General features: G+C 33.2%; 3 protein-coding genes across 7 annotated transcripts; 2 read left to right on the forward strand and 1 right to left on the reverse strand.

The window, feature by feature from the left end:
* LOC109358237 (polyadenylate-binding protein-interacting protein 7-like) lies at positions 2,822 to 7,556 on the forward strand. Of its 3 annotated transcripts, none has more exons than XM_019602349.1 (7): positions 2,822 to 2,996; positions 3,447 to 3,506; positions 4,020 to 4,880; positions 5,485 to 5,932; positions 6,018 to 6,088; positions 6,700 to 6,824; positions 7,134 to 7,556. In XM_019602349.1, exons 3-7 carry the CDS (start codon positions 4,110 to 4,112, stop codon positions 7,435 to 7,437), a joined length of 1,719 nt encoding a protein of 572 aa, XP_019457894.1. In that variant the 5' UTR covers positions 2,822 to 2,996; positions 3,447 to 3,506; positions 4,020 to 4,109; the 3' UTR covers positions 7,438 to 7,556. The 3 variants fall into 3 exon arrangements, with proteins under 3 accessions (XP_019457894.1, XP_019457895.1, XP_019457893.1); XM_019602350.1 differs by lacking the exon at positions 3,447 to 3,506 and adding an exon at positions 3,650 to 3,727; XM_019602348.1 differs by lacking the exon at positions 3,447 to 3,506.
* LOC109358241 (ethylene-responsive transcription factor ERF017-like) lies at positions 8,902 to 9,949 on the reverse strand. Its single transcript, XM_019602356.1, has one exon. The coding sequence runs from the start codon at positions 9,912 to 9,914 to the stop codon at positions 9,198 to 9,200; it is 717 nt and encodes a 238-aa protein (XP_019457901.1). The 5' UTR covers positions 9,915 to 9,949; the 3' UTR covers positions 8,902 to 9,197.
* LOC109358239 (RNA demethylase ALKBH5-like) lies at positions 14,778 to 18,520 on the forward strand. Of its 3 annotated transcripts, none has more exons than XM_019602351.1 (7): positions 14,778 to 14,793; positions 14,824 to 15,043; positions 15,759 to 16,262; positions 17,118 to 17,203; positions 17,372 to 17,682; positions 17,837 to 17,908; positions 17,996 to 18,520. In XM_019602351.1, the coding sequence occupies exons 2-7, from the start codon at positions 14,878 to 14,880 to the stop codon at positions 18,282 to 18,284; spliced, it is 1,428 nt and encodes a 475-aa protein (XP_019457896.1). In that variant the 5' UTR covers positions 14,778 to 14,793; positions 14,824 to 14,877; the 3' UTR covers positions 18,285 to 18,520. The 3 variants fall into 3 exon arrangements, with proteins under 3 accessions (XP_019457896.1, XP_019457898.1, XP_019457897.1); XM_019602353.1 differs by having other exon boundaries at positions 15,762 to 16,262; positions 17,996 to 18,509; XM_019602352.1 differs by lacking the exon at positions 14,778 to 14,793 and having other exon boundaries at positions 14,808 to 15,043.

Consider the following 19,201-nt stretch of genomic DNA (forward strand, 5'->3'; position numbering starts at 1 on the left):
TAGGTGGAAATCAATACATGGTACATAAGGTTAATAAGACAACCCGAAAACTATATAACATGCATTTGTGAACTGATAATTCATTTAGTTATATAAAACATATTACACTGTTGTAATGAACACACATCCAAACAGTGAGTATCCATAAAGAATCGTTGTAAGTTGTATAACACTACACTTATTTCAATTTTCAATCATGAAAGGTGAGGAGTGATTTGTTTAAAAAAACAAAGATTAAAGCGAGTAATCATGGTTCGTATCAGGTCAGTATCAAACATAGGCCAATAAGACAGAATATGTTCTGGCTACACAATTAAACCACATATTTTTTACCAAAAGAAACAAACAGAAAAAGCTTTGTTTTTTACACCAAAGTTGAGAAATTATGGATACCTTCTACTTTGTGTAAGGTAATTCACATCTTTTAGGAACCAATTTATTCATTCACTCCAGAGTCCAGATAATTGTTAACCTTGATTAATTTTTTTATTAATTACCTCAATGCCTAATACAATTTGTACTCTAAGTATTACCGCCCCCAAGAATGAGGGTTGTCCCAAAGTGTGTCTCATTCTATATCTCAGGTCAATCATATATTAACACGTAGATAAAATAAGAAATTTGATCACTCTAATTGTTTTTCTGTATTCATTGTTGTTGTTCCTTGCATGGTTGAAAAACAACTTGAGATCTAGCAAGTGGCCTACAATTGAAGCCATGGTCCTTCCTTGGAGAATCCAAACTTGGGAAAAGGATCTGCTTCATGGCCAATATGAATTCCTCACTAGTATCATTGGGAGGAGTAGAAGACTTAAACTGTTGACAAAACTTGATGTGTCTCTTGAATGCTTCATCTATTGTGATCATCATCACAACATCTCTTTGTGACTTCATCCTCTCTTCTTTCACTGCCTCAACACACAACCCACAAATCCAACGACCCTCGTATCTCTCTTGCAACAACACTTGCTTGACCATTGTTGTCATTGATTGTGGTTTTGTTTCTTTTGAAACCGGCGCTGCCATATTTATGTTTTTTTCTTTTTTATAATACTGCAAAAAAAATATGCTAGAGATGATTATTAAATTAATAACTAATGCATACATATTATAGAAGTGGTAAATGAATAATACATGGTTGTAAATAATTGAATTTGATGTTGTAACAGTAACAATAATTATTAAATCTAGTAATAACTGGGATGCAAGTTGAATTGGTGACAGAAAGGTTTGTAATACTAACTTTGACAGTGTCAGCAATAGCAATCAGAGAAGATGGAAATTAATAGTGAGAGAGATTTGTTGCTCCTTTCTACCACTGGATTTTCTGAACTTGACACCGAAAAGAAAAAGACGAACTTTCTCAAATGATGTGTAGTACATCACAGAATAGGAACGCGGTGCAGATGAAAGATGCAGAGATATATATAAATATATAGATGCACATATATCTCTGTTTTTATAATGCTATAGATTGAGTGGCAAGGTTTACACGTTGGTGACACTATGCATCACAAGTATTCTACCAATATTTGTTCGAAACTTAATTCGTTATTAGATACATGAACCAAATAAACCATTTTGAATTGAAAATTGAGTTTATTAAATAAATAAATGCGTTGAAAGCTGAATACAATGCAACTAGTTACATTGATGAGTTGACTATAGATGTACTTTTTAAAGGTAATTAAAAACTTTGTACTTTTTAATAAATCTATGAAAGAACACATAGTTATTATTTTTTAATTTTTTACTATTTATTTATATAATTTTTTATTATATATGTATAATATATAGCATAATATAACCTATCACATTATTATTTAAATATGATATATTTTATATATATGTTCGTACAAGTTTGTATAGATATATCATCTACTTACAAAAACACTTTTTGCAGGTTGTCCAAGCCAAACGTGCACAACATAGGATGTGTTTTTAATTTATTGCAGTATGAGAAATGGGTCACTTCATATTCATCTTTACCTTCCACTCTACTTATTTGTCCACATTCAATCACATGCATCTTAATCATCATATTTTTTCTACTCTTTGCTCATCTTGCACAAACATATGCATATTCTGGAAATATAATATAATGGCCACCACTTCCCTTTTATTTACTATTTTGTCAACTTTTATATCATTATTATTATTGCAAGACACGAACACAATACATAAGTCAAATGAAGGAAACATATAAATTATCATGATGGCAAAACTCACGGTTCCTTTGACAATGTGTAATCATTTTTTATATATCCTCTTTATGCATCTTTGTGGAAGGAAGAACCAATAAAATGGGCCAAACTTCATTCATTTTCTACCTTTTCACTTTTTTCATATGCACATTTGGGTCAGACACTTGAATATAAAACTTAACCACCATGGATATGAATCATATGATAAATATTAAGTAGTATAATGGACCAAAAGTAGGAAATTAAACCATTTTTTCAAGAAAAAGCTAAATGTAAAATGTGAGTGAAATTGGTTTATCTGCAAAAATTATTTATAATTGTTCCGACAAAATATAAAGAATGTTTTTTTAAAATCATTAAACCAAACTTGAGTGCATTTAGTAGAACAAAGTAAAATTTTATATTATTCTTTTATCACTTATGATAAACAATATTCCATTAAAATTTGCAGTAGCTTATTTTTAATGGAAAGCAAATTATTTGTTAATAAGATGATTATCTTTTAATAATTGTGATTTAAGTTAAGAGGGTTTCAAAAATAAAAATATTATAAACAATAAAAATAAAACTAAGAAACGTGTGTGTGTGAGAGAGAATGAAAAGGAAAAGAGAAAGAATAAAAGAGAGAATAAACCTGATAACAATACTAGAGAAGAAAATTCCAAGCTCAATTTCCCAGAATTAAAAAATAAATACAAAAAAATAGAAATTTGTTTCACTTATCTCTTCATCTTTTACCATCTATTCTCATGTAATCTTCATTCATGGATCCCTTTGATTTGATTAGCAAAGGTATAATTTTTCCTTCACTCTCTTCTATAAATTTTAGATCTTTCACTTACCCATCTCATATTCTTTTCTTATTCCTGAATTTGACTGCTTTTGTTTTATTTGATAATTTTTACTTGTTGGGTTCTTTTTTTTGTATACTCTTCTGATTCGCTGACACGTTGAATTCCTTAAGATCTCTTAGAGATTTTGGCTTTGATAATGGAAGGTTGTGTTTTTGGTGTACTCATGCTTTGACTTGTTACTTTTTTATTCTCTTTCATTGTTTTAATCTATTGCTGTCTTTAATATCTGCACTTTTGTTTTGTTTGCGAAATTTGTGTTTGGAATTTTTGATGTGTTGTTGAGTTTTAACAAGCTTTTTATGTAGCTAGTAGCTACCATTGAATAATTCTTTCAATCGTTTAATTCATCTTAGAAACTGCTTTAAATGTTATCAATTATTTGCTTCAGGAAATTTCAGGGTTTGAACTTTGAACCTTATCCTGCAGCTTCTTACTAGTTCTGAAATTGGTCAGTATTCTCCAATGCAAATTTGGTATTCATAAGTCTTGCTAAAAGTTTTGTCTGTAATTCATACACAGTTGGTGTTCAATTTAACTTATGACCACTTCCAAGTTGATGTTCTGAAAATTCCCAGCTATAGTTGCTTGCAGGTGTAATCAACACCGTTAGCGCTTATTACATATGTTCCACTGCTTGAACTTGCCTAACACATGCGTGGATTTTAAACTGTAATACAATATGGAGTTGTTTATTCACATTGCTGTATTACGTTTCCTGGGATACTGTTGAATTCATTTGTCTATACGTGATTTACGGAACTTGTGTAATTTCCACTGTTTCGTTGTTAATTTGATGTCAGGTCACACATTCCTGTAACATGTCACCAGCGATAATATTGTTGAATTCATATGTCTAGTACTCAATTGTGAAACTTGTGAAATTTTATTGTTGTGTTGAACTTGAAATTTTATTGGCAGTCCGGTTCATCAACTTGTATGATCAAATTAAATTATTTTGCAGGGTTTGGTTTAAGCTGACTGGAATTTGGCAGCTATCGTTTTTAAAAGACCACTTATGTTTTAGTAAAGTTTGTCCATATTCTCGTAAATTATGAGCTTATTCAAGACAGGATCCCAAACAGACACAAAGCTTAACTCCACAAGCAAGGCAACCACTTTGAATCCGAATGCAGCAGAATTTGTTCCTTTTGCCCTCAGATCATCTCCGTCAGGAAGTACTGGCTTAGTAGATGTAGCTTCTAGTCTCACTACTTCTGAATCCCTTGGGAAAGCAGTTTTAGATCGATCAGGGTCGTCCGTTCCAGATAATTCTGATGATGAGGCTCACCATTACTGGCAGTGTCAGCTCCCTGATGATATCACCCCTGACTTCAAGGTCATGGGAGAAGATGAGTCCCAAGGTCTTACCAACCTCTCTTTGGTGGGCTTATCCATACACGATGATGATAATGAATCTTCAAGGTTTCCTTCTAAGGGAAGTAGATTCATATTAAATGAGCAGCACCTTAATGGAAATACCATTGCTGATGATAAATTTCTATTTTCGAATTCAACCCACATGGAGGAACCATCTTCAGCAAGCCTTTTGAGCCCATTAGCAAAGCCTTGGGATAAGCAAATCGGGAATACCAACCATCATGTTAGTGGTAGTCAAGAGGCACTTATTTACGATGACAACTCTAGACATGGATTCTTAAATGATATTTTGTCTGATAATGGGATTGTTAATGATGCTAGTTTGAACCCTTTGGAGTTTTTAGCTTCTCTATTCCCTGGTTTTGCATCAGAAAGCCTGGCCGAAGTTTACTTTGCCAATGGATGTGATTTGCATCTGACCATTGATATGCTCACTCAGTTAGAGGTAGGTTGATCTTCATGTAGTAACTGACTCGTGGTTATTTTTTTAAGCTTGTTTTTATATGATTGCCTCTAAAAATGTTTGCTTTGTGTACTATGTTCATGCACTATATATGTATTGAGCTTTATTCATGCACTATATATTTGTCTGTTATATTCATGTTGCTTAGCCAATGCATGTTGTGATGCAATTATTAGTTTGAAACAAACATCTTACACTATGCTTTGGTAGTTGGTATAGTTGGTACAATATTAAATCTGAAGGGGTCAATGCTAAATTTGTAGAGCAATACCTTGACATGTTTTTGGTAGGGAAGAGCTGGTGCCCCTATAAAGTTGTAAGGTGACTCTGGTTTCTAATAACTGTTTCCTGAATCCAGACACCCCATGGGTTTCATGCTATGAAGGAGTCATTGGCATTTTATTAGCATTTTTTCGATATACAAATATATAATCATTTAGTTGTATACGAATCCATGTCCCTGGATTGTCTTTCATTCTATTGTAGTCATCGTGATATGTCATGAATATTACTCATTTCTTTGGCATCCTTCTTAATAAAGGAATTTTATGTTGATCGCCTCCATTTCCCCCCTCCAAACTTGTAGCTTCAAGTTGATGGTAGCTTCAATCAGAATCTGAATTCAAAGGCTTTGTCAGCTCCTAATCTCACTCCAATGGACTTTCCAGCACTCACCTCACCAAATGCCCAAGCTACTTCTGCAAAATATGCTACGGGTAATGCCCAACAAAGTGGCAGTCCTTACCTATCATCCAGCAAAGACATGCTCATGTTCAGAACTAGCTCTTCAAATCCATCTAGAGGTGCTATCGACTTTGCTTCAGCTGTCAGGAAATTGGCTTCTCAGGATTCTGGTATATGGAAGTACGATAGAAATGGTTCTAGTGATGCATCCACTGGCTCGAGTAGGAGTTTAAATGTTTTGGCTAGTGCGTACAATGGTGGACAGGGGAGTGCAAACTTTGGTGATAGGTCACAGAACCGTGTTTCTGCTCGGACAGTTCCTATTTGGCTTGAAACCGGTGATGCAGTTGGTAAATATTTATGTTTATATGCATACTTGAATTGTGAAATGATTTCTTCTATACTGTTGTTTCCTATAACAATCATGGATTGCAGCAAATATGTATTCTGAGCTGCGGGAAGAGGCCCGTGATCATGCACGCTTGCGAAATGCATATTTTGAGCAGGTAGGTCTTTAACTCATGCTGTGAAGAAGTTAACGAGTATTGAGTGAGAATATAATCTAACAATTTTGGTTATGCTTTTGTGGTTGGCATGTATCTTTCTTGAATTGTTGTACATAAACAGGGGCAGCTAAACCACGGGGCGCCAAATTTTCCCAAAATTTTAGGTGCCATAATTTATATAATTGTCATTATCATATTCATAATAAATTAAGTCCCATACTTTTCCTAACTTAACTCCTAAAGTACACAAGTGAATTTAAATAAAACTTTATATTAATTTCACTAACTAAATTAAAAGACTGATTAAAGTTCGGCTGTAGGTTACTAACTTTCTTTAGCCACACGTTCATATAAGTTTGGAATATCAAGTTGGGTCTGGGTAATGTGTGCAGATTTAACAGAAGAGTAAGGAACCTTTTCTCTGCAGTTCTGTTTTTTTTATGCGAATGTAGATTTTTGCTTACGTTTTTTGTGTCTACTTAAAACTCTTGTAACTTGACTTTCAACAAGTGAGCTTTATCACACTTGATGGAGAAAGGGATTTAACACAATGGCTTCATAGGAGGTCACCCATCCTAACATTAATATAGTTGTTTATAATTTAAAAACAGGCACGTCAAGCCTACCTTATCGGCAATAAGGCCCTAGCCAAAGAGCTAAGTGCTAAGGGGCAAGTACACAACATGCATATGAAAGCAGCTCATGGAAAAGCTCAAGAATCTATTTACCGCCAGAGGTGTGTTCCGATCTGCTTCCACTATTTCCTATTCATGCAAACTTTGGTTAAAAAAATGACTTGTGTGGTGTCATGGTGGCAATATGCGTCCTGCAATGGTTAACTGGACTGGATAATGAATTGGTGAGACTTTTGATTTACGTTAAATTGTCTAAACCGGAACCGGACAGGATGTTGTCATAAGAATTACATCGAATAATATGAAATATCAAGATAGCCTATATTGCTGCAAGAGCTCCAATGTTCCTTTTCATTGTATTAACTTTCCTCATTATGCTTTTGTAAACATTGCATGTGTTGATTTTTCAGGAACCCTGTTGGGCCAGTGATGCAGGTCAATGGAAGAGGACACGAGAGGATAATAGACCTGCATGGGCTGCATGTAAGTGAAGCCCTTCACGCGCTGAAACATGAATTGAGTGTGCTAAGAAGCACTGCCAGAGCTGCCGAGCAGCGTTTACAGGTTTATATCTGCGTTGGTACTGGTCACCATACGAGAGGTTCTCGCACCCCTGCAAGACTTCCGATAGCTGTACAGCATTATCTACTCGAAGAAGAGGGCCTTGACTTCACAGAACCGCAACCGGGCCTGCTTCGTGTTGTCATACATTGAGCCAAGGAGGTATACAAGTTTTTGACACAGTAAAAATCCATATAGACATTGTAGTCATTCTTGTATATGGGATGTCCAATTCTGAAGAAGAAGAAAATGAAAAATGGTGAAGAAAAGGAAAAAAAATATGTGGAGAAGGTTAGAAGGAAAGAGAAGTGTTGTAGCAGAATTGTACCATTAATTTTGTACCCTAATTTTATTTTATTTGTTAAATTACTTTTTTGTGTTAGTTTTTCTTCATTTGATTCAGATGTAATGTAACCAATAGTAAATTACATGATAGAACAAGTCACTTTTCCATTCAGATTCAATGCCAAAGAATCTACAACTTGGAACAAATACACCAGGCCTGAAAATTGGTGATCATATCATACAAATCACATTGGTTAATACACTTGGAGATGAAATTTGAAAAAATTATTAAAAATGATGAACTAGAGGCAAATGTGAACTATAGGATTATATAAAAGGGATGATGATATAGAACAGTGTTTTATGTAATATCATACACTTAATGTTAAAAAGTGGCACGTTTAATATATTAAAATTACACTTTCATATTAATTTTCCATTTCTTAACAGTAGGAACTTTTAAAAAGGTGTAGAACAATTGATGTGATTCCTTCAATATTTTCCTTTTAAATATGTTTTCAAAGTTTAAGCATGTCAATATTTTTTTTGGTAATTAAGTTCAAACACATGATTCCAATCCTTGAGTTTGAGAGTGGTTTACAAATTTACACGTCTCAACCAATTTTACCATGAAATCCTACAAATTTATCATGGATTGTCATCAAGGATAAGGATCCTCTGTCCCAAAAACTCTTTTTGTCTTCATTCACATCAAATAATATAATTTTGTATTTATAATTTTTTTTTTAACTACACAATACATTTCAATTGGTTTGGTACATAGATTGGAACAATCATCAAAGCTGTCAGAAACTGAAAAGGAATGTTGTTGAGCTTGAGCACTAGGAAACAATCTTTAAACACAATTTCACTGACTTTTTAACTTCCAGATGCTACCAACTTCATATAATTTGATAAGATAGTTTAAACTTTACACTACAGAATTTAACCTATCCGTATATCAAATTATATAACAAAATGTGTTATTTTTCTTCTAAACAATGATGATTATAAATTCAAACCAATATTCTTACAATTTTAAATCATCTTGATGATCACAAATTCAAATTAATATCCCACTTCGACTCTCTTACATGCAATCATCATATAAAGTAGGAAAATTTTGAATTGTACAAATATCATTATTGGAAATCTAATTCATTATCAAAGCTACAGAAAAATAAAGAAAAATGTTATATAACGGCATTATATGGCTTCACAAGTATACATGTAAAGTATATATATATATTTATGCAAAAATGAAAAATATGCAAGAGAAATTTGTATAGCAGGTAGCTACTAGCAACTACCAAGTGCGAATTTTTTTGGGTCCAGAGCTGAATGCTGATCAATAGAATAGAAGAAATATACAAGAATAAAAAACTGGGCCACTTTCCACAATATTAATGACATGATATACATCTCTATACTATCTACTATGTTGCCTTAGGCCTTAGCCCAACTATAATTACTTAGAAACAACCATATAAATGATTACGAGGATTCGTTATCTCAAAATATGTCACAATATCTTTTCTGTTTTTCTTTCGTTACTATTAGTTTAGGATATAGTTTGAAATATAGTTTGGGATAACAGATACTTTTTTTCGCAAGAGGTAGCAGGTGAATCAAAAGTCCCAACTCCAAAGGATTGAATGGTTATAAAAAGCATCATTCCCTTCAGTTTCATCCCCATTATTATCCTCAAGTGGTGGTGGTTGTGTGTAATATAATAACTCACCTGATGAATACGTCTTGTCTAGTTCACAATAATCAGGTCTACAATCGAAGCCCGCAACTGCATTAGAGTCATCATCCAACATGTTCAAAAATGTCCAATCCATTTTCCCATCATAGTTATCATACCCAGAACCAGAAGATGTAGTTTTTGATTCAAATAATCCAAATGAATCAACACCACTTTGTGACTCTAATGGTTCTTCTTCTTCTTCTTCTTCTTCTTGAGTTTCAAGTTGGGTATGTGTATAATTTGCAAACTTAGCAGCAACCTCTTGAATTTCCTGAGGGGAAAGAGATCGGCCACGAGGAACAACCACATTGTTTATGTTCATGTTGAGAGGCGTGTCAGGGAAATTGAAACATGCATTGGTACCACGTAGAATGTAAAGAGCTGCATCAAAAGCCCTAGCAGCCTTAAGTTGAGTATCATAAGAACCCAACCATATACGGTCACGACTATTTGGAAGCCTAATCTCAGATACCCATTTACCCCATTTTCTCTTCCTCACCCCTCTATACAACTTACTAATATTGTTGGAACAAGCTAAGTCATTATTACAAGATTGGTTTTGCATGGAACTACTACTATCATGAGTACCAGCCATATAGCTGGTTTCACTATGAATTGTATGGATTTCAAAGACTGTTGTTATGGCTTTGAGGTAGAAGTGTAGTGAAGCGTTATTATATATATAATGAGGGGGTTAAATAAAACGTGTTCATCACAAAGAGAGTAGAAAGAAAGAGTAAACACGTGGTCTTATGATATGTAGGGTTATGTAGGACCTAGATTAATTTCTGTACAAATAGAGTACATACAAATTGTTCATAAAGCATGATATTGTATTACCTAACTTCTAAACCAGAATATTTTTGTTGCTTAGTGAGGCCAAGGTGGAGATCAGGAGACATTAAGTAGAAAATTAATACAACTTGGTTGATATGAAATTCACTCTGTCAAATATCGTAATCAACAACGGTCATTTAATAGAGTTTTGAACGACGTTCTTAAATATGAGGTGAAACAACATTAACAGCGCACATAAATGGATGATATGTGAATAAAACTGAATCAAAACGAACAAGGATCTTTTTTATTAACCGGGAGATAAGTGATTGTTTTTACTTAATATTTTTAATGATAAAAATGTGATTTCATAGTAAACAAAAAGATAAAAATGTTATTACATGTTTATTTTTGTATGTTATTATATGACATTTTCCTCTTCATTAATATAGAAGATCGTTGTAGTGACTTGAAGGTGGTTCCAATGGCAATGCCATCATGTCTTGCCTCATCACTTGCAAAGGCTGATTTTCTAAAATCGCTGTCTCATTAATAGACGGTCACCCCCCAAAATGAAAATTCATTTTGCATTTCGGCTATGTTGAACAATACTTAGTTACTTACAACCAAATGGACCATATATTTTAGCTACAATAATTTTGTTTGTGACACACACAATCCAGATTTTGGCCGATTTCTCATTATTTTTTTTATTTTTTCATTAATCATCATTAATAACACATAAATAATTACTCCACCTACTCTATATATTTTGATGATGTAGAAATTTAATATACACTTATATTTTATTTTTAATTATATCTTTATTTATTACTTCTATTTTTCATCATTTGTATTTTCTCACTTTCTTGTAATTCAGTTTCCAATGTGGATAAAATGATGATATTTTAATTAGTTTTTTTTTCAAAGTTTTACATCATTTAATGATTTTTTAAACTATGTTTATAATCTTAAACACTAAAAAATATGTAATGAATGAAATATTTTTTTAGTAACGTTGTATACTCTTATTAATCTTCATATCTGCAAAAAAAAATGACATATGCTACTTATAAACCAATTATTAATAAATAAATTACTACTTTATAACATATATCACGTTCGTGTTGATATGAGAAATAATATGAGGTTTTAGTAGGGGATAAATCATTTTTCATATTTTTTTTACAATAAAAGCATGTATTAATGCTAAGCAACTACTGAAAGACTAATTATTAATATTTTGTTAAACTTGTAAGAGAAAAATATGTATGTACTAACAACGTATGAGTTTTATATATTTTCAAGTAATACAAACGAATGATTGATAACTATATAAAAATCTTTAAACTATTTCTACATATATGTTATACTTTGAACTTATAAATGAGAATCAATTTTTGATGCATAAGATATATGATAAAGAAGAGATGAAATATGATGTTTAATTAAATAATGAATTAAAGTTTCAGTAAATTAAATTGATGTCTAGATAAGCCATGCCAAGGGACGGTTGATTATTGAAGACTTTTGTGGCTTTATGCCTGACCTGAGAGATAGGTTCCCACATTCTGTGTACCCTATCTCACTCATTTCTTTCTTTATCGTACACTTTTACATATCCCTTTATAATTTCAGAAGAAATATCATATATTCATATGCAGCCGTTTTTGAAACAGTGTTATATCCTTTTTCACCATTGCATATTTGCTAAAGTCGTGTTTAATTGAGTTTCCTCAAGACCACAGAAAGTAGGTCTAAAAATTTAACAGAAAAAAATCATGTCCTTATCTAAGTGACACCGACATACTAAGTAGTAATAAACATACCCTAGGATAAATATTTGGTTCTTTAATAGAGATACAAGTGCTAAGAAAATAAAAATAATAATAATATCAAAATATAATTTTATCACTTTATATACAACGAAATAATACTTTTATTATTAAAAACACACATAACATCATCAATATTTCATTATTAATGGAGAACATCCTTGTTCTAGGTACGAGTTAATGGACCAATATATATACCCAGCGAAGGCATGATTCATGTACGTACAGTCCAATCATATGATTAAATGATAACGGAAAAGTCTTTTTTGTACGAACTGAAATTTGTGTAAACAACGGAAAAACTCATTTATTTATTCCACTCTTGATCAATTCGTGGTTTTTGCTAATAGCAACTGATATCACGTTATTTCATAATAATTTCGTATGTTTATGATGCATGGGAAAGCTGTTATGCATTTTATTATGGGTTTATTGTATACATAAAATATCAAGTAGGTTCCTTATATATAGAAATATATATAAAAGTACTAGTGTTGGGGTTGATAATAATATATATCCATGGACGGAGAGATGAAGCCAATGTATGTAATAGAGTTGCGGATTTTGTGGAATAAAAATCACTTTTGGGTACTTAATAACAATCACTTTTCGTTCAAATATTGGTAGCATGGGTCAACAAGCTGATAATTTTGAGGGCCAGGGGCGGTGAAAACAAACAAATATTGACTCGACTAGCTGATTAGTCTAATTTTATACAGATTGAGACATTCTAGGACCCTCCTACTACGAACTCAAGCATTATTTATATAGGAATCCTCCTACTAAATTATTCTATTGATCATTCTAGGTACAAGAAAGTGACACATACCTATAACATCTTGTTGATAGAAAGATTAGTAGGAGAATATATCATTTTCTTTATTTATTTACGGTTATTTGAAGCTTACTACAAATTTCTATTCGATGCCTGCAACTTCACCAGTGGATAAAAGTTACTGGGTTAAGTATAACACAGATCCTAAGACATATCAGTAGGAAGATATGTATTGAACTAGCTCCAATCATGATTTTTTAAATATATTTTAATATATATACCTCTTTTATCGGCAAAAAGGATGTTTTATTAAATATGTTACAAAAATATTACAAAATACAATTGCGGACAATAATGTAGGGATCATTAAAACACCAACATAAGATGAAAAGAGAAAAAAGAATGCAAGAGAATATGATTAATGAAGGTAGATGAGGTCAAGAAAATTGTAGTAGACATGTACGAGGATTGACATCTCATTATGAGTAGAACATTGATGATTTACCCATTTTTTCAATGATCCAAGGTCAAGATTTCACATTTGTTGTCTCTACTATCTGTTGCACTGACTTCTGAGTTGAATTGAATATGATATCATTCTTAGCAAGTCAAATAAACCATATTGTTGCTAACCATATGATACTTCTAAACTTTTGACACCAATTTTAATTGGCATACACAAGTGAATGATAAAATTATGTTTTTAAATAGTATAATGCAAAGATCTATCCAATTGTATATTAGTTGTCAAATTAAATAAGTAAACCTGAAAGAAGATAAAAGGTGTTGAGAAGATTCGGGATGATTATTACATAATCTGCATAAAAGATCTCTTCCCCCATGATGGAACAATTCCTCTTCTAAGTAAGGCTTTCATAGTTGGCAGTTTATCCTAAAATAGTCTTCATGCGAAAGTGGTGACCTTCAAAAGAGGCTTTGAGGTCCAAAGGATATTGGTATTGTTGCTTTGAGTGTTCCCTTTGGTGTGCCTAGTTGATGAGGAGTTTGTAAACTGATTTGACTGACTAAAGGTCTGATTTGTCAAGAATCAATATTCGTAAGTCTTTTATATGTCTTTGTATTGTGCAATTTTGAAAATCCTATAAAAATAATTGATTAGTTCAAGTTCCTAGGTAGAATATACCAATTTCCACTAATTATTATAGTAAATGAATAAAACTTAATAAAGAACAATGGAATGTGAGAGTAATTTTATTCTTTAAATTTTAATCGATGTTGCAAGATTGGGTATGTTGATTATTAGGCCCCGATTTTGAGGTCTCTCCCTGTTGTTGTTGGACCCAGTAGCTACGGATGATAACTGTTTGAGTTTCGGCCTTATGACCTAACACCCTCACATATGGACCAACGACCCACCAAAAAACAAAGCTAATTTTGAACAAGTATAAACTCTCCATTACAAGTTCATCTTACTTTAGCTTTAATCTCATAATTATAAGTCAGTATTGTAAAATAAAATTTGTACTTGACAAAATTATATTGTAGTTGTAAAATTGTAACTCATAACTATAGGGTTATAATGATGAAAGCTGAACTTTATAAGTAATCAATTCAATTATAATAATATTTTTTTGGTATTATCAAATGATATCTCATTTTCTTTTTTTGTAAGAAATTAATCTTTTTTGGAGTTGTCACTTACGACAAGTGTTATTCTTAGGATTGAAACATTAACCTTAGAAATCTAGTGTAGCCTTAAGAAAAGAACTAATATATTCTCCAAAGCTATTTTTATGTTTGACCAAACAACTTGTGAGTTTTTCCAAACAAGTCTAAAAATAATAAAGTATAAGAGAAACACCATATCATTTTTAACATAGAATTAGTGGGTTAGTATTTGCGATTCACATCTATTGTCCTACTTTTTTGTGTTACTTTATGTATGATGCATTTTTTCTATCCACAAAATTCGAACCCGAGTTCGTATAAGGGGAATTAAACATGTACCACTTGAACCCAATGCCCGTTGGTAATTTACTTCTAATCTAATAACATATAAAGGACATCTTAAAAAGGTTAGTTGTAACAAAAATAACAAAAATCTAATGAAGCAAGTATCTTGTTTTTGTTTGTGCCTTCTCTTTTCTCTTTCTCTGTGACTGTGTCAGTGAGTATCCGATTCCACCATCCGAGTTGACTCAGCCATCGCCATGGCCCAACACCAATCAACCACCGATCCCTTCCTCCTAAATTATCAACCTTCCGAACTCCGAATCGCCTCCGAATTCTTATCCACATGGCTTCCTTTCCTCACACGAGATCTCTGCCACCGTTGCACTCAATCACTCTCTCATCGCATCCGTTCTATTCACCCAGGTTTTTGTTCCTTCATTTCTCACCTAAATTTTCAATTTTTTCAACCGGGTCTTGCTTTGTTTTCGATTTGGTTGTCAAATAGTTATGTTATGTCACCGATACAATAATTAGACACACATTTATAGAGTACAATGTAATTTTGTTATCTGAGATTAGATTAACAACATCCATCAATTTAGTTCATTAGATTACAGAAAAGTTAACCTTCAGGTTGAGACCAAATTGCCTGCTGGTGTAAATGTTAGGATCAAAATCGGATAGAAGATTATTTCCCTTTATATCTATATATATTGAACTTACTTTTTTATATGTTCATGCACATTTTCAAACATATTTAATTGTAACCATAATTAGAATACACATTTCAAGACTGTTTCATGTTATCCTTCGAAAGCTATGCTAAACCACGCCTTTAGAGCGTGCTTTTCGACATACTCTATTATTTTCTATTGGGTGTATTTCATGTGAGACTTACTAAAATAGTAGACCTATGTGATTTTAAAAAAAGGTCTGTGTTTGTTATCAATTTGGCTGTCAAATTTTAGAGCTCTTCTATTGGTTCAACATGAAGTTTTGAGCATGGTATTTAACACAATTGTTAGACGCACATTCATGGGCTTGGATTCTCTCCTGTTTTTTATGTTCAAGAGAAATACTCCAATTATAACAAAGTTTTGTATTTTCTCTTATTTGTCTTTTTTGTTGTTGCATATAGCAGAGTCTCAAAATGATGATGATTCCAATGGTCTAAACTCTAATAATGTGCAATCACAAGAAATAAGTGATAATGTTGATGACGATAACTGTGATACGCATTCACTTGGGAGTTGGAAGGATGGGGCAGAGGGAAATGCTTTTATCGAGACTCCAAGTCCACGCATGTCATGGGCTGACATGGCTCAAGAAGATGATGAATTTGGTGAAGAAGAGCACGAGTCAAACAATAACAATGTGGTTGTGGCTGATTCAAATCCTTCAGATGCAACCAAAGCTGTTACTGAGAAACCTACGTTGCCTAGAGAGCAGAGAGAGTACATTAGGTTCATGAGTGTGAAGCGGAAGAAAGAGTACTTGTGTTTTGAGAGGGTTAATGGAAAACTAGTGAATATCCTTGAAGGTCTTGAACTACACACTGGTGTTTTTAGTGCTGCTGAACAGAGAAGGATAGTTAGTTATGTTGCTGAACTGCAGGAGATGGGAAGAAAGGGAGAATTGAAAGGTTTGTGAGCTGACCCTTCTAGTCCGAGGCCTTTGTCACGAAAATTATTTTAAATTGCATTTGCAATTATGGAGGCTGCAATTGCGGTTATGGGCCACACAATTTAAGACCTTGGTTATGAGGAGTATGATTTTTCCATTATCATGCTTCAGTGTTTTGCAGTTGTCTAATGATACTGAAAAGGAAAGAAAGCTCTTTTTACTCCAATTGGCTATACTTCATTGCTCTGTAGTCAATATCACACTATAGCAGCATCATGTAGCCGGGCCTCTCGACACGCAACATGTTGCAGAGTGTCTTTAAGTACTGGCTGCTTTCGCGGCCAATCACAGCCACTAAAATTAGGGTTTTTATAACATTTCTGTTTCCCTCGTGTTTTGCTTACAGTTTTTCCCTCACTTTAATTTGTCATAGTTCTAACTTGCACTCTTTAACTCAAAAAACATCTATTTTGCTGTCTTATCAAATATCTCGTTTATGCTCGCTTAAACTTAGAGCGAAATTTTACCCTTAGACTGTCTAACTGTTGACAAATTTTACCCTTATCAAATATCTTGTCGTAATAATGAAGGGTAGTTTTGTAAAAACACATCTAACTGTTGACACATTTAATAAAACTAACCATATTAACTAACCTCCTTAATTTCCATGAAAATACTCACAAGGTCCTACAAAAAGTTCCAGAAGTAGTATAACATTTAAGTATTAATAATCAGTATGTATACTATAACTTGGTTTGGTTGGGCGCTTTGCGTTGCTATCTGAGACTGACTGCTATGCTTTTTTATAGTTTGATACATGTGTTGGGTGGTATTATTTCTGAGAACTATATGATGTTCATTCTTAAATTTTCAGATCGGACATACTCGGCTCCTCAAAAGTGGATGAGGGGCAAGGGACGCCAAACTATCCAATTTGGGTGCTGTTACAATTACGCAGTGGTTAGTCCTTATCTAATGCCAGTGTGAACATTTCTCATTTAAAATCCTTTACCTCTGCTTTATTTGGAAAAAGTAACTTCAATTTCTGGGGGTGTAGTATAATACTCTAATTTGCTTATGAGTTTAATAAAGGGATGAAACTCTTAAACTAGTACTTTCTGCTTACAGGATAGAGATGGTAACCCACCCGGCATTCTTCAGAGAGCAATGGTAGATCCTATACCTGATCTTTTCAAAGTCATCATACGGCGCCTGGTCAGGTGGCATGTACTCCCTCCCACTTGTGTTCCAGATAGTTGCATTGTTAATGTCTATGAAGAAGGCGACTGTATACCTCCACACATAGATAACCATGATTTCGTTCGACCATTTTGCACCGTCTCATTTCTTAGTGAGTGCAATATAGTTTTTGGATCTAATCTAAAGATTATAGGTCCTGGTGAGTTTGATGGTCCAATTGCTATTCCCCTACCTGTAGGGTAAGTATTCAATGTGGATTTATATGCACTCTATCTATTTAGTTTTTTCTCTCAATCCATTGCTACACGAATTTCGATCTAGCTGTGTCAAAATTTTCATAAAATTTCCACTGTTATATACTACTCAAATCTTATAGTTAGCCTTTTCCTTTAGATCTGTTCTTGTCTTGAATGGAAATGGCGCCGATGTAGCCAAGCATTGTGTACCTGCAGTTCCTATGAAGAGGTATTTACTGATATGATCTTCTCTGTGGCAATTTGCACCAATAACCTATTACTGACTCATTCTTTTTGTTGAAACTTTTACTATCAGGATATCAATAACATTTAGAAGAATGGATGAATCTAAGCGGCCTATCAACTATGTTCCGGAACCTGATCTTCAGGGGATCCAACCATTAGTCTATGAAGTTGAAAAGGAAAAGAGGTCAACTGGACCGAGACATAATCGCGCTACGAAGAGTCATAGAGATAGGAGAGGTGGCAGGATTGATGCAGTGGGACCTGCAACTAGAAGTGATAGATTCTTCGATCCTCGCGACTCGAGACAAAGTTCACAAAGACCTGCAAATAGGTGGAGTAGGGTAAGGCCTGGTGGTTGACAGATGCAGTGTTATTAGGATCCATGGTTCATGTTGGTTAACAGTTTATTCTCCCATCTTAACAACCACGTGTTGGATGTGTTCATGCAATCCTTCTATATATCAATAGGTTTGTCATGGAGATTTCTTCAGTTTGCTTTCTGATAAAGCTTTTCAAAGCACTGCAGGTCGGCCCGCAATTGTGCGGCAAGTGCGCAACACATAACCCATAATTAACGGCCGCCGCAATTTTTACCTATACAACTATTTTCATCTCTATACGGCATGTTATTGATATTATTCTTTTCGAAATTTGTTGGGTTTTAAATTATTATTATTCTATGCATAAATTTTGTTTAATAGGTTTGTTGGTTGTAATGATCACTATTTTGTATTATCATCTAGTTAATGTGTGATTGAAATAAGAATCTAACCTAGAGTGAGAAAAATATGAAACTTTTTAATGTTCTTTGAGAAGATGACCCCTAATTTTTTATATTTAAATAAAATCTCCAATAAGTAACAATGATCTAGCGAAAAAGAAAGTGTATCTTACGTTCTCACGATTTGTACGAGACATTTTTTAATCAATTTTTTTTAAAACATTAATTAATTAAACTCTTTTGGTATATAATTGATTAAAAAAATTGGTGACCCAAATATGATGTGTATTGTTTCTTCATGGCAAGACTTCTGTGTTTTTTGCTATGTTTTTTTTTCTTCATGATTTGAGAGGTTGTACATTATTTGCAATTTGCATGACTTTGGTAGATGTAGTAGACCACATTGATTACGATTGTGTCATGAATCTGATTTATTTCCAAATGAAGCTCAATTTAGTGATTCACGTTTGTTTATTGTATAATTCGGTTGAGATTGTTGAATTTTTTTTGCCATCTTTGCTTGACAAATTCAATTGGTGGACCTATTTTGACACC

This window comes from Lupinus angustifolius, chromosome LG10 (assembly GCF_001865875.1).
Source record: "Lupinus angustifolius cultivar Tanjil chromosome LG10, LupAngTanjil_v1.0, whole genome shotgun sequence".
In the NCBI taxonomy this organism is placed as follows: domain Eukaryota; kingdom Viridiplantae; phylum Streptophyta; class Magnoliopsida; order Fabales; family Fabaceae; genus Lupinus; species Lupinus angustifolius.

Excerpts from the sequence above, each read along its gene's own strand:
- LOC109358237 (XM_019602349.1), top strand. The coding sequence starts at position 4,110 with ATGAGCTTATTCAAGACAGGATCCCAAACAGACACAAAGCTTAACTCC. Across the intron at positions 5,933-6,017 it reads TGAAACCGGTGATGCAGTTG|CAAATATGTATTCTGAGCTG; the intron begins GTAAATATTTAT and ends CATGGATTGCAG. Across the intron at positions 6,825-7,133 it reads GAATCTATTTACCGCCAGAG|GAACCCTGTTGGGCCAGTGA; the intron begins GTGTGTTCCGAT and ends TTGATTTTTCAG.
- LOC109358239 (XM_019602351.1), top strand. The coding sequence starts at position 14,878 with ATGGCCCAACACCAATCAACCACCGATCCCTTCCTCCTAAATTATCAA. Across the intron at positions 16,263-17,117 it reads AAGAAAGGGAGAATTGAAAG|ATCGGACATACTCGGCTCCT; the intron begins GTTTGTGAGCTG and ends TTAAATTTTCAG. Across the intron at positions 17,909-17,995 it reads CCTGCAGTTCCTATGAAGAG|GATATCAATAACATTTAGAA; the intron begins GTATTTACTGAT and ends TTTTACTATCAG.
- LOC109358241 (XM_019602356.1), bottom strand. The coding sequence starts at position 9,914 with ATGGCTGGTACTCATGATAGTAGTAGTTCCATGCAAAACCAATCTTGT.